This window comes from Gorilla gorilla, chromosome 12, assembly GCF_029281585.2.
Source record: "Gorilla gorilla gorilla isolate KB3781 chromosome 12, NHGRI_mGorGor1-v2.1_pri, whole genome shotgun sequence".
Classification (NCBI taxonomy): Eukaryota; Metazoa; Chordata; class Mammalia; order Primates; family Hominidae; genus Gorilla; species Gorilla gorilla.
In genome coordinates, this window is record NC_073236.2 from 23,190,265 (window position 1) to 23,215,081 (window position 24,817).

Genomic DNA, 24,817 nt, shown 5'->3' on the forward strand with positions numbered 1-24,817 from the left:
CATTGGGAAACTAAAATAGAATGTTTGGCACTGTTGAGTATCCTTTTAAGTTTTGTAATGAATTGAAATCATGTTATTAGTTACAACGTGGATGAGCCTGGAGGACATTATGTTAAGTGAAATAAGACAGGCACAGAGAGAGAAAAACCACATGTTCTCACTTATATGTGGGAGCTAAAAATGAGCTTATAAAAGTAACAAGTAAGAATTGTAGTTATCAGAGGTTGGAAAGGATGGGAATAGGAAGAGGATGGAAAGAGGTTGGTAAGCAAAGTTAACTTTGTAACAAAGTTGTAGCTAGAAGGGAGGAATAGCTCTAGTGTTCTGTAGCACTGTAGGGTGAATTAAGTTAACAATAATTTAGTGAATTTTTTTAAAAACGTACCAGACAGAATTCTGAATATTCACATCGCAAGGAAATGACAAATGTAAAAGGTGATAGATATGCTAATTACTCTGATTAGATTATTTCATATTGTATACATGTATCAAAATATCACTCTGTATCCCATAAATACGTATAATAATGTGCCAACTAAAAATAAAAGAAAAAATAGAATTCAAAATATAATCAATGTTCAACAAAAGCTTGTTAAATTAAGACAAAGAAGCTATTGAAAATGATTTTTAATTCTGAATTTAAATTAAAATAATCTAGCTTAATTATGTCATTTCCCCCCAGAATTCTTAAGCTTTTTGGATGCTAGCCCATTAAAAAAAAGAAAAAATTTGGAATCATATTGTTTACTCTAATAACCTAGTCTAAATCACGATTCTAGAGAGAAGTGGTAAAGACTCAAATTGTTATTATATTAGAAACTTAGCCTTCTGAAGGCAATATTAGGGAAAAAGAAATCTGGGCCACAATGAGAATGAGAGTAGTTTAAACAGGAAAAGGAAGAATCAGAGAGATTATTGAAAATGCCATCAACTAAGCATAATTCAAACAGAAGACAACATACATATATATATATTTTTTTCACCTAGGATTAGTAAATCAAGAAAATTGTATTACAATTTTATTGGATGGTGAGTTCTATAATATACTAAGTATAAAAAAAGAAGTAAAAGACTTGACATATACCATAATAAAATATTTAATAAGAACATATCTAGTAAGTACATAGAAATATATAAATAAAAACAGCTTTATTCAATAAGTATTTGTGACTATTATATATCTTATCTCATTTATCTTCACATTATTTTTGTAGGATAAATATTACTAATTTGATATGTTGGTTGCAAAAAGGGTAATGTCACTAAAAGAAGTCAGATAGCCTGATTAAGGTTTTACATTCATTCATTGTGACAAATATATAATGAGAACACAATTTCTCTTATTATATCAAACTACCTGCTAAACAACAAAAGGAGTTTGATGATTTAATTACATACACTTTGTCTTAATTCCCAAAGTGTATTAATATGGAAGGGCATTCTTTGTTGGTACTTGATGAGGTTATAATTAAGAATTTAAAACTTATTGGTATAAACATATACCTAATTTAAATCATTTAAGTTATGATATATTAAGCTAATACATGCTTGAATTTGTTACTACTTTTGAAAAATTCTGTGTCTCCCCACACCTTCCTCATTCCACTTCACTAGTTATTATGTTTCTCTTTTAATTTATGAAGATGGAATATAATGCTCAATTCATAATAATGTTTTTCAGGTACAAAGTTGGCATAGACAATACTGAAATACATGTGATGACATTTACAGTAGCAATTCAAATTAAAAGAGAAAAGCATCTTTCTAAACCATCTTCAAGTAAACACTTGCCATTTATTTCTACTAGCAAATATTTCTATGTATCCTAAAAATTAAAAGTGATATACATTGAGTAAGACTTTACAGTCCTCAGAATACTATAATGGAAAAATATGTATTTGATATATTTTCCTGCCATTTCACTATCTAGAAATTGTCCTAATCCTTAAAAGAGATCATTAGCTAGCCACTGAAATCTCAGGGGAAAAGCTGTTAAAACTGACAGCTACATTTTTTAACACTACACATATAGACAACTCAGAGTTTAAATACATTGGATTTGTAATCTCTCTGTTATTTAGAAGAGGTGCTGTAGAGGTGAAGGACTCATTTTGTGAACCTTTCTTAGTATATCAGCTAATTTATTCTTAGAACATTTCTAGAGAAAGAAAAACAGCAAGAGATCATCAGAGAATAAAAAAAGGTATTATAAAGATGAGTTAAAATCATTTAAAGTAGCAGTTTATTTTTCAGAAAAGAATTTTTAGCCTCTACATATTTATGAAGAAGAATGGAAACTCTTGAACAACAGTCATGAAAATTTAAAATACAGATCCGATAAAAAATTCCTCTGCCTGTTTTATCAAATGTGTTTAGATTGGAAATAAATGGGGAGTTTGTTTCATAGCTCCCCTGGGTTGGAGGTAAAAAGTTTCTATTCCTTAGGAAATGGAATAAAATAAATTGGTTAAAAGAAGTTTTGAGATTCATTCGTCCATAGCATTCTAAAATAGGAATTAGCTTAGAAAGGTCATCAATGAACAAAATTATCTGAGTTTGGTGGAGATAAAAAAGCAAGACTGAAAGTTATATTTTTTTTCAAGCAATGTTTGAATGGACAAAGTACAGAAGGAGAAAAGTGGTTGCATTTCTATGCATTGAAAATGCTTATTTGGTTTTCTTTTAAGCTTGTTGTTTCAAATGGCCCACTTAAATTTACTGACTCTATACCAAATAAATTAATCTCACTTTTCACACTGCTATCCCTCTAGTTTCTTGCCTCAATTTATTCCAGAATGACATTCTACATTTATTCAATAAGTACTCAGAGGGATGTGTTATGTGCATGGCATTCAACTAACCATTAGTTGGACAAGACAAACTAAGTAAAGGATATCTTTCCTGCCTTCTTAAAGTTTGCAGTTTAATTATCTTGATTTTGAGCCTCATTCTCTTACATTTTCACTAATTTTCCATATTTTTTCTAAGTCTCTGAAAAGTTTTGATAGTGAATTCCATCACTTTTATATTAGCTAAGCTCTCATTGGCTTTCTAACTCAATTTATCACATGGATACTGACTTTCAACCATGTTTTCTTTTTTTCTTTTTTTTTTTTTCCTTTTGAGATGAGTTTTGCTCTTGTTGCCCAGGCTGGAGTGCAATGGCGTGATCTCGGCTCACTGCAACCTCTGCCTCCAGGGTTCAAGCGATTCTTCTTACTCAGCCTCCCAAATAGCTGGGATTATAGGTGTGCACTACCATGCCCAGCTAATTTTGTATTTTTAGTAGATACCACGTTTCTCCATGTTGGTCAGGCTGGTATTGAACTCCTGATCTCGTAGTCCCCCTGCCTCGGCCTCTCAAAGTGCTAGGATTACAGATGAGAGACACCATGCCTGGCCTCAACCATGTTTTCAGTTCTGAAAACAACTAAGAAGTATATGACCGTTCTTACCTTCAAATAAATACAATTTTAGTCTAAATGATAAAAGGACTCTATATAGGCAAATTCATCATAAGTTAGGAAGTACAAGTGGAATGAAAAGTTGAAAAAAATGGCATAGTACATGAGTATGAAAGGATACAGAATTAAAACCCATCTAGAAGATTCAGTACAATATATGGCTTCCTTTTTATCCAAATAATTTTAGAAACTTTTCCTCCAACTTCCACACTTCTATGGCATTCAATTCCCATCTTTATTTTATTTCATCTTATATTTTGTTTTACATTCTGTCTTTACTTTGTCTTCTTGTTGAAGTAATTATTTCCTAGAAACATAGATCTTCATAAGGTTTATTACTGATTTAACATCTAAAGTTATCATATAATATGAGCTAGATTATGTTATCTAGCAATTTATCAATTGCAAAAATTTCACCCAATTGTAATTTAGAAAAAGTGTCAAACCCCCAATAAGTTGCAAGAATAACAAAACTAATATTCAAATACATGCAACTCAATCCATAATCCGTTTGTGTGTGTGTGTAAAGTTTTTTTTTTTTTTTTTTTGAGTCTGAGTTTCGCTCTTGTTGCCCAGGCTGGAGTGCAATGGTGCAATCTTGGCTCACTGTAACCTCCGCCTCCCAGGTTCAAGTGATTCTTCTGCCTCAGCCTCCCAAGTAGCTGAGATGACAAGCATGCGCCACCACACCCAGCTAATTTTGTATTTTTAGTAGAGACTGGGTTTCTCCACATTGGTCAGGCTGGTCTTGAACTCCCGACCTCAGGTGATCTGCCCGCCTCAGCCTCCCAAAGTGCTGGGATTACAGGTGTGAGCCACCGCCCCAGCTAAATTTTTTAACTTATTCAAAAATCAGTTGTATACATCACTATAATTCACAGGGATAAGCAAATTATTTCTATAAAGAGCAATATAACAAATATTTTAGGAGTGTGTGTCTGTGTGTGTGTAAACTTTTGAGCTTATTCAAAAAGTAGTTGCAAACATTATAAGTCACAGTGTCAGCAAAGTATTTCTATAAAGGGTAAGACAGTAAATATTTTAGGCTTTGGGAACATTGTAGAAGTCTCTGTTACAACTGCTAAACCCTGTTGTAACAAGAAAGTAGACAATATGCAAACAAATGGCTGTGGCTACAATATTATCAACTTTATTCATAGACACAAATGTTAAATTTTGTTAATTTTGTGTTACGAACTATTATTCTTCTGTTGATATTTTTGTATTATTCAAAAAATATAAAAACATTCTTAGCTGCAGGTTGTACAAAAACAGGCAATAGGACAGGTTCAGTGTATCGGCTGAAGTCTGCTAAACCCTGTGGTTCAACTATAAATATTACAGTATATAGCTGCTAATAGCAAGAGCAATGTCCTATTTATACACAAGAAAATTATCACGGGCGGAAATTATATTAAATACATTTTAATCATGCAAGTTATACAGGAATGTAGTACTTTTGAAAAAATCAAACGATTACCAGTAAATCTATTGTGTGTTGGTTCATCCCCAGAAGGCCATTATTATCAGTGTGGTTTGCATATTTCCAGACATTTTCCAAAGCAATCACATAAGTTTATTTTAAAAATGTATTCTCACATATTTTACTGATAAACCATTTAAAAGTAAATGTGCAAACAATAGTTCTCCAATTCATTCATTCTCTTTAGTAAGAAACATGCTGGAGACAAAGAAGGCAGGTTTTTTGGTAACCATATAACTGGCTAACCTCTTGGCAAACAAACTAAGAAGTTTCCAGGAAGGAATATCTTACCTACAGAATGCTTTTAGAGGAATGTATGTGCTGTGATTTCTTTTCTAGGGTTGTTTATAATAAAACCTAAATCTCTTTGACTCATGGGGCATAGTTTCCTGGACCATCTAAAGACAAAATGAGATACTTTGTGATCTAAATATCTCCTCTGTGTAAGTGAGATGACCGCACATCTTACTCAGAATCATCATCTATTATCCTTGTTCAAAGCATATCTGATGTGCAAGGAAAGGACCCAGGGATTCTCACTGTGCTATCTGACCTTACCTTGCTCCACCTGTACCTCACAATAATTTTTATCCATAAAATTATTAGTTAAGTTTGCATAAGATCTCCGATGCACCTGAGTCTGATTTGATAATCTAATACTTTGTGTATTTTTAACCACAATAATATGTTTTTATTTTTCAATTTAATATGTATTGGAAATCTTAGTGATTCAACACATGTTAATCTTTATCATTTCTTTAACTCTTAGATATGTCATATTTACTTAGCCATTTCTCTATTGGTGGACATTTAATCTATTTAATGGGCTTTTGACTATTTTTAAAAAGCTGTAATTGACATCCTATTGCATTTTATTGCACATATGTTAGTATTTCATAAGACAGATGATGAGTTAAGGAAAATTGTGCTTATAAGTTATTCACATTGTAAAATTTAATAGATATCAAAAATTTTCATCTAAAGTGGTCTTAAATTATAGATGTCAATTTGATATTATTAAACTTTGAATTATTTTGCTAAACCCATGGATTGAAAGTATAATTTTATGAAATCTTAGGTACCACAGGAAGAAGTATAAATTGATACAACTGATTTGAGAAAAAGTTAGTCTGTGATTAAATAAGTATCCACATATATTTGCTCCTAAAATTCCTTGGATAGTTACATGTTGTAGATAAACTTATGCATATAATTCTGAGAGCATATGTCCAAGTATTTTCATATTGACTTTGCTCCTAAGCACCCAAACTTTAAAATAACACAAATGTATATAAGGAATAAAATAGAAAATTCTCATCTGTATAAACAATCAAATATTATAGAGCAGTGAAAATAAATAAATTACAACTGCTTGCAACAACAGGGCTGTCACTCATAAACATATGTTGAACAAAAGGAGTGTGGCACAAAATAATACAGAAAGAGGATTTCATATCAATTATCAAAGCAGGCCAAAAAACCTAAGGTATGTTGTTCAGAGATGCATACATGCTATACCTTTTTGAAGCACAGCAAAAAAATTATACATAAAACTTAGGTGAGAGGAGCTGCTTTTAGGAAGGGACACTTGGGGGAGTCTGGGGCGATGATATAGTCTAATTCCTGGCCTAGTTTGGTTTACATGGGTTAGCTTTACAGCCTGAATACATTTAAGCTTTACAGATGTCTTTGATTCATGCTTTTGCGTCTCAAAACAAAAGGTTCTATTGTTTAAGTTTAATTTGTTTTACTTGATTATTGAAAAATTTAATTATTTTTAAAATTTCAATTAAATTAGTTTAAATAAATAATTAAGGTCTTTAGAACTAATCTCTTGATTCTTCCAGTAAGTACCTATTTTTACATTTTCCCACTTTTCTATTGAAATATTTTTATTTTTCTAAATTATTTATAGATTTGCTTTGGTATACATAGTTTACATATTTTCTCATAGTAAAAAATATGTGGTAAAACTATTTTGCTAGAAGTGAAGACTTTAAATTTAAGTTAGCCAAATTAATCAATTTTTTTCAAGGTTATTGATTTTCTAGTCTTGCTTAAAAAAGGCAAAAGGGAGGCATACATTAGGTAAATATATTGAGAATGGGAATTTGAATCAGAAAGAAAAGGCAGCGATCAGTTGGAAATATCTGAATACATATTGCCTAATGGGCATGTCCTCTCTCTGACAAAAAGCCTGATCTGACTGCAAATGAGGCAAATTGTGGCCTGTAGCAGCATGAACCTCCTTCTCCACCAAAGGATTGCTCAGTAATAACAGTCTAGCAGAAACTCACCTTGAAAAAAAAATGTAGACAACATGAAAAAAAGACAGAAAGGAAGAAAATCAACAGTCATTCGGAGAAGTGCCATCACTGTAAGTGCATAGGGTAAGATTTAAAATAACATAAAGCAAATGAAAGATGTATAAAATACAAAAGAAAGACAGCAGAGAGCAATAAAAAGAGTACTTCCAAATAAGTAGAATTAATATTCTCAGGGGAATGCCAGAAGTTACTGCATCCATTAATAAAGAAGAGGAAAGCTAAAAATGAGATCATTGAAGTAATGATGGATATATAATCTCTCAATAAATAATGACGAATTGCATATATAGTAAAAAGAAGGCTGAAATATTTTTAAGCATACGCTTGCATACTAAAATAAATGAGGTCAAATGAACAATACAAATACACTTCTTTTTGGACACTGACTTCTACTTGCACCTGCAGTTCTAGTCCTCTCTTTTCCACTACACTTTCTGATCTTCTTAGTATGAATTCCAACAAGAGGCTTCCTTTTCTTCTGACTGCTGAGTGAATTCAATGAGTTAAAGTGAATGATTTGTATTCTCAGGAAAGCAGAGGGCAAGATCAAGCATTTTTAACACTGACTTCCCACGGGTGATTGGCTTTGTCCCTTAAGCTTAGGTGGTTGCTCTTTTCCTGATGAGTCTACTTTATCCTAAAGTTAGTAAACTTGCTTTGCCACTGGCCCTTTCTAACTAGGGGTGATAAAAATCACTCTAACCAAAGGTTACTGCAGTCTCTTGTGTTCTTTCTCATCCCTTCAACAGCTTTGCAAAGAGTCTCCAAACCCTCTCTGCATTATCCTTATTAAATTGCACTATCAGTTTCTTTATATGACCCCAGCAAATACATGAATCTCCTACTTAGGGAAACTGATAGACTAAGAGTACTTTGTACTTTTCTTTCATGCTCAAAGCTAGAAGGTAAGTATTTTCTAATAATGTGAAGCTGCTGAAATGACAATTTGGGTTAGAGCTGTGCTGTGGACTACAGCTATTTGAAAGTACAGTTTTATTTTTATGACAGGTTGCTCTCTGCTGTCTGGGATATTTACATTTTCCTTTCTTATGGAGAAGGTCAGAGTATGATTGATTCAACATTAAAAATAACTTTAGATTGTTTAAAGTGAGGATGTTCTAAATGATAATATTTGTGAAGTCCTCTATTTTGATATTTTTCACTTAAGATCAGTGATTTAGAAATCAAGTGAAAATCTTGTTACCATTTGAATGAACATACTGATATTAATAAAATGATAAGCATTTTACATGATCATCCAAGTTAGATTTTGACAGAATGCCTAGGGTCTTGGAGTAACCAGCTTTTGGCAATTCCTGGCTCTCTTTTTCATATTCAAATTTGTAAAGAAAGCAGAGAAGAGAAAATGTGTGTAGGTGTCTTCCTCCTGGAAGTAGGCACAAACTGCATGGAAAACCAACCAAAAAATGGTAACAGAAAAATATGATAATAATTTATTTAAAAATAAAATTCTTAGACTTTGTCATAACTAGAAGACTATCTAGAATTGTGAATGAAGTAAGGACCCCAAATAAAGATGCATTTCTAATTCTCATATTTCTGGCCCATGCGGCAAATATTGGGTATGCTAGATGGAAGAAAAGCTGTTCAATATATAACATCCTCTTCCATATCTCAGTTTTGATTCTATTAAAATTAATACAAGGAATGTAGCAGAATAGTGAGAAACAAACACATTTAGTCTGATATAGGGGATGCAGATGAATTTGATTTATATTCATGGCAGTTGAGCTTTCTAATATTGAATTCCAGAGTTAGTGCAGAAGCAAAGAACGTGTGCTTTCCGTGAGTGATTCCTAAATAAAAAGAACAGAGGCATATGTTTTTAACAAGTAATTATGTGGGATTCATAAAATTAATTTTTATATTATCCTCTCCCCTATCAACAAATTGTTAGGGACACCATGTCCATGTTTTAAATGTTTATTAAAATTGTGTTGTATTTTAATCTCAACAGTATCAATATAGATTTAATTCTCAGTCATGTATATCAACTTTTGTGAAAATTAATTTTATTTTCTTTCACTGGCATAAGTTTAATAGTTATTCAAAAAAAAAAAGCTCCTGGATTTTTTATTCACCTGACTTTTTAAATGTTTAAAAGATGACTGTTTCTTACCTTCACGTGATTAGGGGACCTTATGTTAAATTCTTGAGTTATGCTTTCTGCAGACTTTAGGTAGACAGAGTTTCACTGGTGAGGTAAGTTTTTTAAACTGTGAAATGCACAGATCTAAAGTTTACAATTCAATAACTTTGGACAAATACAAAGACCCATATAATCAATACCGATTCAAGCTACAGGCATTTTCCTCACCTCAAAAATTCCTTCATGCCTTTCCACTTAAATCTCATTCACACATCAAATCTTTAATCCATTCTTATTTTCATAACCATGGATTAGTTTTGCCTCTTCTAGAATGTCATATAAATGGAACTTTATGCCATGTAATTTCTTTAAAATTTGTTCAACATAATAAGAATTGATATTCAACTTTTTTATTTTATTCAATATAATATTTTATAGAGGCCCAGACATTTTGTTACACACGTCAATATCTGATTTGTTGTTGTTGTTAATTCTGAGTACTGTAGTGTCCACTGTACGAATATATACAATTCGTGTATCCATTCCTTTATTGAAGGTTGTTTGGGTTGTTTCAAGGTTTAGTTTTAAGAATAAAACTGTTCTAATAAGTTTTGATTAAATCTTTATCGTGGCATCAGTTATTATTTCTTTTGTACACATAACAGAGAAAAAGCTTACTGGGTCTAAGAAAAATATATTTTAAACTTTATAAGAAAATAATTAACTGTTCTCTGGAGTGTTTGCCCCATTTTACACTCTTAAGAAACAAAAAGACTTCCAGTTTCTACATGTCTATAATTTTTGGTATTGTCAGTATTTTAAAATTTCTTTAAATAATTTCTAGTGAATGTGCAATGGCTGTCATTGTCATGTATATTTGCATATTCCTAACGAATAATGAAGTCCAGAGCCTGTTCATTTGACATTGCATATCTTCCTTTGTAAGATATTCAAGACCCGGGGCCGGGGTGCGGCTGTGCAGCTCTCGCCGGAGCTGAGCCCAGCCGACCGTCCGCCGCTGCCAGTGTGCCTCTGCGCCTCCGCGCCATGGCCGGCCTCAACTCCCTGGAGGTGGTGAAACGCAAGATCCAGGCCCTGCAGCAGCAGGCGGACGAGGCGGAAGACCGCGCGCAGGGCCTGCAGCGGGAGCTGGACGGCGAGCGCGAGCGGCGCGAGAAAGCTGAAGGTGATGTGGCCGCCCTCAACCGACGCATCCAGCTCGTTGAGGAGGAGTTGGACAGGGCTCAGGAACGACTGGCCACGGCCCTGCAGAAGCTGGAGGAGGCAGAAAAAGCTGCAGATGAGAGTGAGAGAGGAATGAAGTTGATAGAAAACCGGGCCATGAAGGATGAGGAGAAGATGGAGATTCAGGAGTTGCAGCTTAAAGAGGCCAAGCACATTGCGGAAGAGGCTGACCGCAAGTACGAGGAGGTAGCTCGTAAGCTGGTCATCCTGGAGGGTGAGCTGGAGAGGGCAGAGGTGCGTGCAGAGGTGTCTGAACTAAGATGTGGTGACCTGGAAGAAGAACTCAAGAATGTTACTAACAATCTGAAATCTCTGGAGGCTGCATCTGAAAAGTATTCTGAAAAGGAAGACAAATATGAAGAAGAAATTAAACTTCTGTCTGACAGACTGAAAGAGGCTGAGACCCGTGCTGAATTTGCAGAGAGAACGGTTGCAAAACTGGAAAAGACAATTGATGACCTGGAAGAGAAACTTGCCCAGACTAAAGAAGAGAATGTGGGCTTACATCAGACACTGGATCAGACACTAAAAGAACTTAACTGTGTATAAGCAAAACAGAAGAGTCTTGTTCGAACAGAAACTCTGGAGCTCCGTGGGTCTTTCTCTTCTCTTGCAAGAAGTTCCTTTTGTTATTGCCATCTTCGCTTTGCTGGAAATGTCAAGCAAATTATGGATACATGACCAAATATTTTGTATTGGAGAAGCTTTGAGCACCAGTTAAATCTCATTCCTTCCCTTTTTTTTTTTCAAATGGCACCAGCTTTTTCAGCTCTCTTATTTTTTCCTTAAGTTGCATTTATTCCTAAGGTAGGCAGGGTATTTCCTAGTAAGCATACTTTCTTAAGACAGAGGTCATTTGGTTCCTGGGAGAATAGGCAGCCCCACACTTTGAAGAATACAGACTCCAGTATCTAGTCATGGATATAATTAAAATGCTGAAGACCATAACCTTTTGGGTCAACTGTTGGTCAAACTATAGGAGAGACCAGGGACCATCACATGGGTAGGGATTTTCCATCCAGAGCCAATAAAAGGACTGGTGGGGGCCGGGGGTGGCTATTGTGGGAAATCATAACCCACAGATAGATTAACCTAAGAATCCTGGCCCTTCTCCACTCTCCACCATGCAGGACAAACATCCTCTCAAGCAGTCAACGTAGAATGCTTGGGAAATAGTCATAATTACCCACATATAGTAATTAATAGATAGTAATTAATAGATCCTTGATGTGATGTTCTTTTGCATATTTCCTTCATTCTAAAGTTGTTCCCTGGCCGGGCGCGGTGGCTTTCGCCTGTAATCCCAACACTTTGGGAGGCCAGGACAGATCACTTGAGGTCAGGAGTTCAAGACCAGCCCAGCCAACATGGCAAAACCATGTCTCTACTAAAAATACGAAAATTATGGTGACGCCTGCCTGTAGTCCCAGCTACTTGGGAGGCTGAGGCAGGAGGATCTCTTGAACCCAGGAAGTGGAGACTGCAGTGAGCCAATATCACACCACTGCACTCCAGCCTGGTCGACAGAGTGAGACTCCATCTCAAGAAAAAATAAAAATAAAGTTGTTCTCTGAAGAGCAAATGTCTCATTCCAGTAATGACCCACTGAGCAGGAATATGGTGGAGTTCAGTCCAATTCAGATCAGCCATATCCAAAAGACTACAAGTCATTACTAAGTTGAGAAAAAGAGTTTTTATCTATTAGCAGAAAGGGCCTTTCTGGCAGCAGAGATTAAAAACTGGCCCAACTTCATTTCCATACTTCAGGGAACAGCAAATTGAGGATTTACTTATCTAGGACTTGAATTCCTTCTTTGGGACCAAGTTAATAAAAGACCAAGAAGCTCCTGATTAAACTGGATAATGAAGGATTCTGTAGACCCAGTATCGGCTACACGTATCGGCTTTGTTTGACTTCTCTTTTCTCAGTTAACATCTCAGAGCTGGAACATTCCACATTCCCCAGCAGCGTGTGGGGGCCGACTAAAGTTTACAATTCCGACTAAAAATCACCCTGCTTCTGGCTTATCTGAATTCCTTACCCACCCCACCCCACACCCCACTCCTATTTATTCAGCACCACACTACCTAGGAAATACACTAGCAAATTGTGCAATGGAATAAAATCCACACTTTAGATTCTTGCAACTGTATCATATGTAATAGTATTACTTTTCCTACATTCTGGTCAAATAAATTTTTACATAAACAAACAAAAAAAAAAGATATTCGAGACCCATGCCTATTTGGGGAGAGGCTGTTAGACGTTTTATTACTGAATAGTATTACTTATTAAGATCTTCTAAGTCATTTGTATGTATTAAAAATAATTCCTCCGATTCTGTGTCCTGCCTTTTAATTTTTTTCAATGCTTTCTCTTGATGAGTAGAAAATCTTATTTTGAGGAAGCCCTATTTATATAATTTTTTCCTTTATGGCTACATTTTCTGTTTGTTTTGTCTGAAATATTTTTGCCTCCCTAAAGATGTAATATTTTGCCTCCCTAACATGCAAGATTGTTCTCTTATATGCTTTATAGTATTAGTTTTTATATTTATGCTTCATATTTATGTTTATGAGCATCTCAAATTGGATTCATCACAAATTTGTAAATGATATGGGATAAACATTGACTTTAGGCTAAGCATGATGACTCACATTTGTAACCCCAGTGCATTAGGAGACTGAAGAAGGAGGATTTCTTGAGCCCAGGAGTTCGAGGCTGCAGTGAGCTATGATTGCACCACTCCAGCCTGGGCAACAGAAAAAGTTAGAAATAAAAAAATTAATTTGATTTTCATAAATTTATCTAGTTGTTTCAGATTTGTTGTAAAAATATGTATTTTCTATTGTCCTTTGTATTCATAGAAAATCAGTTCATCATCTATGTTAAACATGAACATATTTATGGATGCTCCATTTTTTAACATGCAGCTTTTAAAATCTTAAAATAATTTAATGTTACTTCTTTGATTATATTCTTTTCCACGATTGGTTAAGTTACCTATGTTCCTTTGTATTTCTGCATATTTATATACATCTTGACATCACATTGTTTATTTTTATTTTGCAGTAAAATCTGATGTGATTTTCATCAGATTTGAAATACATTTGTAGATCAATATAAGGTGGATGGATATCTTAATATAAATAACATATCAATAACATGTATAGATCTACGTTTTCTATTTTTTCTTAAAATTTCTCAATAATATTTTTTAGCTTCTAGATAAAAGTCCTACGCATATTTTGTTGCCTTTATTCCTAAGAATTATATGCTTGTGATTATTCTATTGTGAATAGAATTTATTATTATGTTTTAATGATTCATTATTAGCATGCAACAACACATTTTACCGGTTAAGAACTGCTTATCCAAAATGCTTGTCGAATTAATGCAAAAACAGCAAACTAAATACCATGTTTTCACTTATAAGTAGGAGGTAAACATTTGGTACCCAAAAACACAAAGATGGGAACCATAAACACTGGAGATTCCAAAAGGGAAGAGAGAGGGAGCTGGCCAACTGTTGAAAAACGATCTATTGGGTCTCATGTTCACTACATGGGCGATGAGATCATTAGGAGTTCAATATTCAGCATCACACAGTATACCCATGTGACAAACGTTCAGATGTACCCCTAGAATCTAAAATAAAATAAAACAATCAGTTGCCAATATACAAATTGAAGTTGAATTCAACTCATGCTGCACTCTTTTCCATGTTGCAATCATTATTACTGATTAAAATCTGTCCTTACCACTTTAACTAGTGTCCTCCTTCATTTATTTTTAATACAAGAGGCCCTTCTGCCTTGCTTACTTATGTATTTCCAATGTTTGCACAGTTTTTTTTCATAGTGTCTGCTTAATAGGCATTTGTTTCAAAAAATGAGCACATATAGTGAGTTAAAAAATGCTTGGGACCAGAGATATTTCAGATTTCAAATTATTTTCAGATTTCAAAATATTTACATTATACTTACAAATTCAGTAGTGCTACTCCAGAAATCCAAAATCTGTAATGCTTAAGTGAACATTTCCTTGAGCACCACGTCAGCTCTCAAAAAGTTTCAGCTTTTTTTTTTTTTTTTTTTTTTTTTTGTGAGCATGAATTATTTCTTGTTTTATTGCTTTCTTGTTTCTTTCTTGATGCAGAGTCAATGTTTTTGAGTAACAGTAATAAGATGCCCAAAATCCAACAGTAAACATTCAAATAGTAAAATCTGATGTAGAACAAAGTCCTTAAATGTTAACTCCTATAAGTTACATCTAGTGGAACCACTAGGGATAAAGGCTGAACTCATCATCTTGGTTTATGACGCTATCCTCTGACCCAGGGAACAGGAGGAAGTCTCGAATGCCAGCCACCTGTTTAGGCACTGGTGGCAGCACTGTGGTCTCCTCGTGAAATGGCCGGGGAGACTCACAATGAGTCTAAGTATGGCAATCTCTCCTTTTACCCCAGGATTAAGAGATGCCCCCACAACTGAAAGAATCAAAAGAAACTCCTATGGAATAGAAGAAGTGGTTACAGTGATAAAGATCAGAAATGATTGTGTTGTCAAGGAAGTGACCTGTGACTGCACAGAACCCCATCTTTGTGAGAAAGCAACCCACTCTTAAGTGCACATCAGAGAGGCTTTACACAGTGACTGGCTGCAAGCAGGACAACCGTGAGCAGCATTTTGCTTGTTGAAGGCACAGGTCCTCGTCATCCTGAGAGAGGACAGTCACTGTGTGCGACCTCTGAAAAACTGTCAGCTATCATAAATCTGACTGCAGTTTCAGCCTGATCTTTTTTTTGAAAGTCCCAGACTCTTGGGGCACCCCTGAATATCCTGATGTGCCTACTCCTTCTGCAAGAAGTCAGATTTCCAAGGGATGGAGACTCAAAGGAACATGATTGCATTACATCACACAACAGGCAAAAATAAATACACGACTCTATAGTATGGGCATGAAACTACCACAAAGAAATATCTCAGACCCCACAACTGCAGCTCACATGCTAGCAATACCTGGTAGGGTCTAAAAGGTGTCAACTGTCCCATAAAGCATTTACCTACTATGACTTTGATCAACTGTACTTATGGGATAAGCAAAAATGTATGAAAACACTCTATTTTTTTTTAAAGACAAACTTCCTTAAATACCAAAGAGAGAGATCAATTTCACTTGACAGTGATCAGGATATCCAAATTAAATAAATCACTTTATTTAATTTGATGATCTTCAAATTCAATAAAGTGATCTTAAACATTCAAATAGTAAAATCTGATGTAGAACAAAGTCCTCAAATGTTAACTCCTTTAAGTTACATCTAGTGGAACCACTAGGGATAAAGGCTGAACTCATCATCTTGGTTTATGATGGAAACTGCTATCCTCTGACCCAGGGATCAATGACCCAAGATCACTGATCTTCCCAATGATCATCTTAGGTTTCCATAACAAGAATGGACGAGAGCCAACCGCACCTTGCCAGTGACACTGAGGGTGTAGTCGTCACACAAACCCTCTTGGAAGAATGATGGACCCACGCCTTTGCCTGAGGAATGATCTCGAGCTCTTCTAGCTTTTGAAATTCCACAGTATTGTGAATGCTCTTTACAAACACAGTGATACTCAAAAAGGAACCAACAAGAAAACATAAGTTGCATTTATTCACGTCCACGCCATCTAAAGCTACTGTGTACAGTAATCAGGACTGGAGAAGGGACGATTTAGTATCTAAAAACAACAACAAAAAACACTGGGACATGCCCCCTGAATTGCAAGTTGGAGTTCGTAAGAATATACTTGCTGGCAAGCCAGTTTCCTCCCTGAGAAGCACACTTCCCGCTTCCTTCTCTCCTTCCAGCGTCTTCTGTCCCTCTCAGTTAAGGCCAGGACAGTGTGGGATGGTGTTGCAATCTCTCCTGCAGAGCTGTCAGTCGCCTGTGGGCTCGGGCTGCATGCACTCAGGCTCCTGGTCGCTGGGCTCTGTGCTCCGCCACCGCAGCTCCTCCACCGTCTGCAGCAGGGCCGACCGCTCCAGTTCTAAGGTAAGCATGGCCTGCTTCAGCTTGCTCTCACTGCTCAGGAGCTTCTCAATGGTGGCCTCAAGGCTTTGGATCCTACCATTTGCCACCTGCAACTGTTCAAGGAGGTCAAGGTTCTGTTTGCGTAAGCTGCTGTTGGTTTTCTCTAATTTATCCATTCTTTGGTTGTCACTGAGAGGAGAGGAATCGATAAGTTCTTCTTGAAGGACGTGGTACTCAACTTCATAAGCTTGTAACTGTTTAGCGATGTCCATTTCAAATACCTGATTGATGGTCTTTTCCATCTGTACCAAGCCAAGGTTGGGTAGCGTGCTTTTTATAAAGTCAACTATGGTTTCTAGGTTTTCATGCTGCAGAATCAAGGGCTTATGGCTTCCCAACAGACTTAAAGCCACTTTAAATATGACCTCTGTTCCCTGAAGAAAAATCATATCAAAGACTCTGGCTACGAATCCCAGCGGGAACTGTGAGGCAAACATGGTGAGGAACCAGGGGGCAGCGTAGAGGCTGGGGCCGATCTCGTGCTCCTCCAGATGATTGTAGAGGTCTCTGTGGTAATCATGAAGCAACCTCGAGAGCTGGTACATCTGGATCTGTAAAATAATCATGTCTGGCCGATACTGTTTCCGCAGCCCCATGTCAAACATCAGAAACTTGAGCATTTTAAACGCCTCTTCCTCACTCATATGAAGAAGCAAAATGCCTGCTACAAAGCTGAGACCTTGGCAATATCCCACTTCCTGGTCTAGAAGTGAGTAGGCCTTCAAAATGTTGTAAAGCGATAGCTGTCCTGCTCCAAGCTGGGCAGAGAAGTATGGGTGTGTAGGAAAGGTTCGCCCAAGGTCAATAAGAATCGCATGCTGCTGGGAAGTCAGCTGCTTTAAGAGTTCTTTGTATGGCACATCCTTTGGCTGCTGTTTGCTGGGAAACTGGTGTTTAAGGTGGAATTGCTCAGCTAGAAATTTCCAGATTTCACCTCGGTGATGACGTGGCACACCTTGCCCAACAGCCAAGTGCATTTTTTCCATGTCAAACTTAATTTTTGATCTTCCTGGAGTGCTAAGCATCTTTTCCCACACTGTAGTTACTTCTTTAAGACAGGGAGTAATTTCTTCATAATCGAGCTTCAGGCGCTTGTTCAGCAAATCATTTTCAGAGGCTTGGAGCTTCTGATTTTCCTTCTCCATTCTAAGCAGCAGTATCTGTTGAAGAATAGCCTTTTGCCACAGCTCTCGGAGCTCACGAGATGTCCTTTTCTTTTCCTCTGGTGGGGGGCCAAAGGGCCCATCTTCACAAACTGGTTCTAAAGGAGATCGTGGGGGAAGCTCTCCCAGCTCTGAATAATCTTCATATCTGCTGGAAGAATCGCACGCCTTCTGCGGGGTGGCTACTCGGAGGAATATCTGCTGCCTCCAGGAATGCCTCCGGGTCTTCACAGGAGTCCCACCAGAATCACCAAGATGGTTTGCTTTGGATTCAAAGTCCTTTCGTTCATGAGGCGTCTCTGTGCTCACTGAGTGATACCTCATAAGTTTCCTTTGCGAAACCCCCGGTGACCCCCGGGCAGGTTGTGGAGGTTCCTGGCATTCCATGGGGAAGTGACTCAGGGTGTTTGCTCGCCTCCTGAAGGCCTGCTGGGGCGACAGCGGAGCTGGCTCTTCTGGGAGATGACTCTCCGAGTCACTGGACAGGTCCTCCGAGGAGCCGAGGAGCTTAAAGGAGCTCTCAGAGATGGGCAAGGCCTCCTTTTCACACACAGATAGCTCCCGGGACAAAATACTTTCTAAAGACTCTGTTAAAGATCTCTTTGCTTTGTTTTTCAGCATATCTAGCCTAAATCGAGTGGCACTGGGTGGTAATTCACTTCCAATATTCTCTGCTGCCATCTGCGATGTCTGCTTCATCTCCCCAATATGGATGTGTTCTTTCTGTTTCTCTTCATATAAACATCTCAGAAAAGAAATAATCAATTCATTCTCTCGCTGCTCATTTCTTGGTCTCAATTTCTGAACCTCTTCAAAAATAGTCGCCTGCTCCTGATTGGTTAATGTCGTCAGGTGCTTTTGCAGTTCTAGTTTTGTTTTGGAAGAATTCATTCCCTCTATCCTCTCACAGAGCTTGTGCAGGCCTTGCAGGGGGCAGCCCTCGCACAGCTGGGCTGGCGCCTTAGCCGTCTGCTGCACTGCGGCCACCGTGAAGGCCTGTTTCAGGGTCATCATAATTTCGTCAACCAGAGCCTCATTTGTGCACTGAAACACGTAACAGACAAAATGAAAGCCGCCACCTCCGGAAGACTCCCGACAGATAAACCCAAAGTGGTCCACGTGTCTGATGCCCTGAGAGCAAAAGGATATCTCCTTAAAATTTTTCTCCAGTGCTATTTTTTTGGTGTCAGGATTGATGAGGTAAACTTCAGACTGGCCAATCGTGAAGAGCATAGTTCGATTTTCCTCGATATCTGTGGGCTGCACAATATTGTGTCCGCTAATGAGGTGGTTCTCAATGTCGCTCTCCTCAAAGGAGCTGAAGAAGCCGCTGCTTCGGAGGCCCCCATCCTGCAGCTCCTTCCTAAAGGCCAGCGAGCGCAGGCCGGGCTGGGAGAAGGACTTGCGCATGGGCCTGCGCCCAGGCTCCTGGCTCCCTGTGGGCGCGGCATGGGGCGGGTTGGGGCGGGGGCTCTCGGAACCCCGGCTGCCGCTGACGTGATTGAACTTCTCGATGCACTCGTCGATCAGGGCCGGCGGAGCCTTCTTGTGCGCCACCGTCACGCGGCCGCAGAAGAGCACCTCGAACTTCTTGGAAAACGTGTCGTCGAACTCGGACGGGCAGTGCAGCTCCTCCTGCCGGGCGATCTTCCCCGCCTGACGGATGGAGCTGATGATCTCAGGCACCTTGGCCACCCAGCTGAACAATGGTGACATCGCGGGCCGGGCGGCGGCTCTTCGCCCGCCGGCTCCCGCTCACTCCCGCCGCCGGCCCCCGCTCACTCCCGCCACCGGCCCGTGGGCCCGCGGGCGGCCGGGGGCGGGCTTGGGGAGCTGCGGGGCCGGGGCATCGCTCTCCCCGGCGGCGGCGGCGGCGGCGGGCTCCACCCAGTTCCTCACTGCCCCCAAGTTTCAGCTTTTAGAACATTTCAGATTTCAGATATTTGGATAAGGAACACTCAACATGCACTTTTATATATTAACCTTGTTTGCTATAAATTTCATATATATATATATATATATATTGTTTAGTTCTAGTAGCTTTTGAAACGTATTCCTTAATTTTTTTTCCATAATCATCTCATTTTCAAGAAAAGACAATTTTCTTTTTCCTATTCAATCATTATGCCCTTTATTTTTCTTCTTTTTATAATGGTTAGTGCTTACAGTAATGTGTAGAAGAATAGTAGTGAGATGAACATTCTTTTTTCCTGATTTTATGTGGAATTTTTCAATATTGCGCTTTTAAATAGTACCCTGCCTGAAGATTTTTTGTAGGTTGTGGAAATAAATAACACCTAATAATAACAGAGAGAATCTATATTTATTCAGACTTTTTATAACAAGAAAGTCAGCTGTCATCATATATGTTTTGCAGAGACTCAAAGAAAGGCTGAGGAATAGGAAAGTTTTGTACTTGGAAAAGGAAAGCTTTTGGATATGCTCTGCTTTAAGGTTGTATGGGGAAGCTGAAGATGGACTAAATAAATAAGGGGAAATGGAGCATCTTATGTGATCAGTCAGAAAGCATACTTGACTTTCTCTGATGGGTCCTGAGTTGGCAGCGGGGGCAAAAATAGGGAACCTGGCAATCATTAACTAAATCTTATTCATTTGGGGCTGGTTGATGCAGAAGCTGTGGTTTGGCTTCCCAGGCAGTTTGCTACAAAGATGTGGGTCAGAGCTCTATTTTTATATATGGTCTGGCTACCCCTCCTCCCATTTTGTCATTAACTAGCTTGTGAGGCATTGACCAAGTCAATTCAGGGAAGTTTAGAGATTCAAATCTTCATGACTTAGAGACTGTTTAGTTGTCTCTATTGCCAACCATATTATGAGATGTTCTTGAACTTTTTGCAGTTTTGTAGTAAGGGCAATATTCTGGTGAGAGGGCTGCTATAAAAAGGAAGTTAAGACTGAGTTGAATGCAATTGGCCAGCATCATGACTGCTATGACAAAAACAAGAACAATGAGTAGTTCCTATAAAATGCTTCAGAAATAAAACCCCAGTTGTCCAACTCAAGTCAAGAGAACAAATCTTTCAGGTTATGACGATCAGCCATAGAGAGCCAAGTAACTTCTTCCTTAAGGCAATATATAGCTTATTCCATCTTGCTGTATTAATCATGGTTATTGTTTTTGTTTTGCTTTGACATCGTGAGACCATATGGGTTTCAACACAGAGTGCTCCTCCTAGGGTTAGCTAATTTCTAGAAATACTAAACAACTTGCCTATGAGCATGTTATTTATATGCAAACCAACCAATCCAGAATCCACACCCTCACTTGACTCTTATTATATGGCTCCTGTGGTCTGGGACATTATCCCTCTGCTTCCGTCACCCCAGAATCAAGTGCTGGAACACTAGGGACTAAATTACACAAAAAGTACTCACACTACCCAGTCTTAAACCTGCTCAGCTGCTTACACTGTCTCACTCATTCCTTCCAAGGAAAACCATATTAAAGGCTCTGGCTCAAGCTTTAGTCTTGCTCCTTTTGCCTTCACTGACTCTGGTACTTCCCCATATGGCCCCAGTGCATGATGTGCTGTGGTTCCTGTTTCTAGGGCTTTATGTGTATAAGAACACGTGACAGTCATTTCTGTCTCTGCAAGTCTCTCCATAATTAAATGGAGACAAAAAGAAATCTAGAGCAATGAAACAGTGTAGTTGTTTTGTTTTTTTAATTAATTTCAACTTTTATTATAGGTTAATGAAAGACTGTTACATGAGTAATTGTGTGATGCTGAGGCTTGGAGTCCCAGTGATCCTACCACCCAGGCAGTAAACACAGTACCCAACAGGTAGTTCTTCAGCCCACAACCCCTACCTTTCCTCCCCAGTCTAGTGGTCCCCAATGTCTATTGTTCCCATCTTAACACGTGTATTCAATGTTTAGCTACCATCTATAAGTGAGAAGATGTGGTATGTGGCTTTCTGTTCTTCTATTAGGTCACTTAGGATAATGGTCTCCAGCTCCATTCATGTTGCCACAAAGAACATGACTTTGTTCATTTTTATGGCTGCATTGTTTTTTGTGATGTATACATACCATATTTTCTTTACCCAATTCTCTGTTGATGGACACCTAGGTTCATTCTATTGCTTTGGTATTGTGAATAGTGCTGCAATGAACATACGGGTGCATGTGTCTCTTAGATAAAATAAGTTATTTTCCCTTGGGTATATACACTCAATAGTGGGATTGCTGGGTCAAATGGTAGTTCTATTTTAAGTTATTTGAAGAATCTCCAAACTGCTCTCCACAGTGGCTGAACTAGTTTGCATTCCCACCTACAATGTATAAGCATTCCCATTTCTCCACAGACTTCTCAACATCTGTTGTTTTTTGTAAGTTTTAATAATTGCCATTCTGACTGGTGTGAGATGGTATTTCATTGTGGTTTTTGCATTTGAGTTTATGTGATGATTAGTGAAGTTTAGCAATTTTTAATGTTTCTTGTCTGCTTGTTACGTCACCTTTTGAGAAATGTCTGTTCATGCCCTTTGCCCATTTTTTAGGTGGATTTTTTGGGTTTTTTGCTTGTAGATTTGTTTAAATTCCTTACAGATGCTGGATATTAGACCTTTATCAGAAGCATAGTTTGCAAATACTTTCTCCCATTCTTTAAATTGTCTGTTTACTCTGTTGATAGTTTCCTTTGGTAGGCAGAAGCTCTTTAGTTTAATTGGATCCCACCTGTCAATTTTTGTTTTTGTTGCAAGTGCTTTTGGGAACTCAGTCATCCATTTGCCGAAGCCTATATCAAAAAGGGTACTTCTTAGATTTTCTTCTAGTATTATTAGAGTTTTAGGTCTTACTCATAAATCTTTAATCTATCTTGAGTTAATTTTCATCTATGTTGAGAGGCAGGGGTCCAATTTCAATCTTCTGTATATGGCTAGCCAGTTACCACAGCACAATTTATTGAATAGGGATTTTTTTTCCATTGCTTGTTTTTGTCAGCTTCTTCAAAGGTCACATAGTTGTAGGTGGGCAAATTTACTTCTGGGTGCTGTATTCTCTTCCACTGGTCTGTGTGTCTGTTTTTGTATCAGTACCGCGCTGTTTTGATCACTGTAGCCTTATAGTACAGTTTGAAGTCTGGCAATGTGATACCTCTGGCTTTTCTTTTTGCTTAGGATTGCTTTGGCTATTCAAGCTCTTTTGTGGTTCCAGATGAATTTTATAATAGGTTTCATTCTAATTATTTAAAAAATGACATTGGTATTTTGATAGGAATAGCATTGAATCTGTAAATTGCTTTAGGCAGTATATCCATTTTAACAATATTGATTCTTCCAATCCATGAGCATGGAGATTTTTCCATTTATGTGTCATCTCTGATTTCTTTCAACAGTGTCTTGTACTTCTTGTAGTGGTCTTTGACCCCCTTGGTTGGATGAATTCCTAGATATTTCATTTTCTTTGTGGCTATTGTAAATTGGATTGTGTTTTCGATTTGGTTATTAGCTGCAATGATTTTGGTTCGTAAAAATGCTACCTATTTTCCTACAATGTTTTTATTTCTTGAAACTTTACTGAATTCACTTGTCAGTTCAAAGAGCCTTCTGATGGAGACTTTAGGATTTTCTACGTGTAGAATCACAACAATGGCAAAGAGAGATTGTTTAATTTCTTTTCCTATTTGGATGGCTTTTGTTTCTTTCTCTTGCCTGTTTGCTCTCACTAGGACTTTCAGTGCTATGCTGAATAGAAGTGGTAAAAGTGGGCATCTGTGTCGTGTCTCAGTTCTCCAGGGGTGTGGTTCCAGCTTTTGCTGTTCAGTTTGATGGCGACTGTGGGTTTGTCATAGATAGTTTTATTATTTTGAGGTATGTTCCTTCAATGCTTAATCTGTTGAGGGTTTTTATCATAAAAGGAATGTTGAATTTCATTTATTTATTTATTTATTTATTTTTGAGATGGAGTCTCACTCTGTTGCCCAGGCTGGAGTGCAGTGGCGAGATCTCAGCTCACTGCAAGCTCCACCTCCCGGGTTCACGCCATTCTCCTGCCTCAGCCTCCCGAGTAGCTGGGACTACAGGCGCCCGCCACCATGCCCTGCTACTTTTTTGTATTTTTAGTAGAGACGGGGTTTCACCGTGGTCTCGATCTCCTGACCTCATGATCCGTCCGTTTCAGCCTCCGGAAGTGCTGGGATTACAGGCGTGAGCCACCGCGCCTGGCTGGAATGTTGAATTTTATTGATGGCTTGTTCTGTATCTATTGAGATGATCCTATGTTTTTTGTTTTTGATTCTGTTTATGTGGTGAATCACATTTATCAATTTGCATATGTTGAATAAACTTTATATCCCAGGAATAAACCCTACTTGGTCATAGTGAATGAACTTTTTGATGTGCTGCTGGATTTGGTTTGACGATTTTTGCTTGTATTTTCATCAGAGATATTGATCTGTAGTTTTCTCTTTTCTTTTTCCGTGGTCTATGCCAGATTTGGTAACACGGTAATGCTGGCTTTGTAGTATTAGTTAGGTAGAAGCCCCACCTCCTTGATTTTTTGGAGACATTTCAGTATGATTGGTATCATTTCTCCCTTGCACATCTGATAGAACTCAGCTGTGAATCCATCTGTTACGGGGCTTTTATTTTATTTTATTTTTTTCCGTAGGTTTTTATTACTAATTCCCTTTCCAAACTTCCTATTGGTCCGTTCAGGTTTTCACTTTCTTCCTGATTCAATCTTGGGAGATTGTGTGTTTCCAGGAATTTATTCATTTCCTCTAGATTTGTGTGCAGAGAGGTGCTCATAATAGTCTCTGCATATCTTTTGTATTTTCATGGGATCAATTTTAATATAATCTTTATAATTTCTGATTATACTTATTTGGATCTTCTCTTTTTCTTTCTAATCTAGCTAATGATCTATCAGTATTGTTTATTAAAAAAACTCTTGGCTTCATCTTTTGTGTG

General features: G+C 37.7%; 2 protein-coding genes across 2 annotated transcripts; one reads left to right on the plus strand and one right to left on the minus strand.

Annotated features, from left to right (window-relative positions):
• Window positions 1-10,394: 10,394 nt before the first annotated feature.
• Window positions 10,395-12,968, plus strand: LOC134756755 (tropomyosin alpha-4 chain-like). The gene has a single exon (XM_063695492.1). It carries the CDS (start codon window positions 10,432-10,434, stop codon window positions 11,176-11,178), a length of 747 nt encoding a protein of 248 aa, XP_063551562.1. The 5' UTR covers window positions 10,395-10,431; the 3' UTR covers window positions 11,179-12,968.
• Window positions 12,969-16,276: 3,308 nt separating this feature from the next.
• On the minus strand, window positions 16,277-19,763 carry LOC129526106 (TBC1 domain family member 1-like). Its single transcript, XM_055359494.2, has one exon. The coding sequence runs from the start codon at window positions 19,592-19,594 to the stop codon at window positions 16,562-16,564; it is 3,033 nt and encodes a 1,010-aa protein (XP_055215469.2). The 5' UTR covers window positions 19,595-19,763; the 3' UTR covers window positions 16,277-16,561.
• Between the last annotated feature and the right edge of the window lie 5,054 nt (window positions 19,764-24,817).

Bases quoted from the DNA above. Each gene is read 5' to 3' on its own strand.
- LOC134756755 (XM_063695492.1), top strand. From the start codon at position 10,432: ATGGCCGGCCTCAACTCCCTGGAGGTGGTGAAACGCAAGATCCAGGCC.
- LOC129526106 (XM_055359494.2), bottom strand. From the start codon at position 19,594: ATGTCACCATTGTTCAGCTGGGTGGCCAAGGTGCCTGAGATCATCAGC.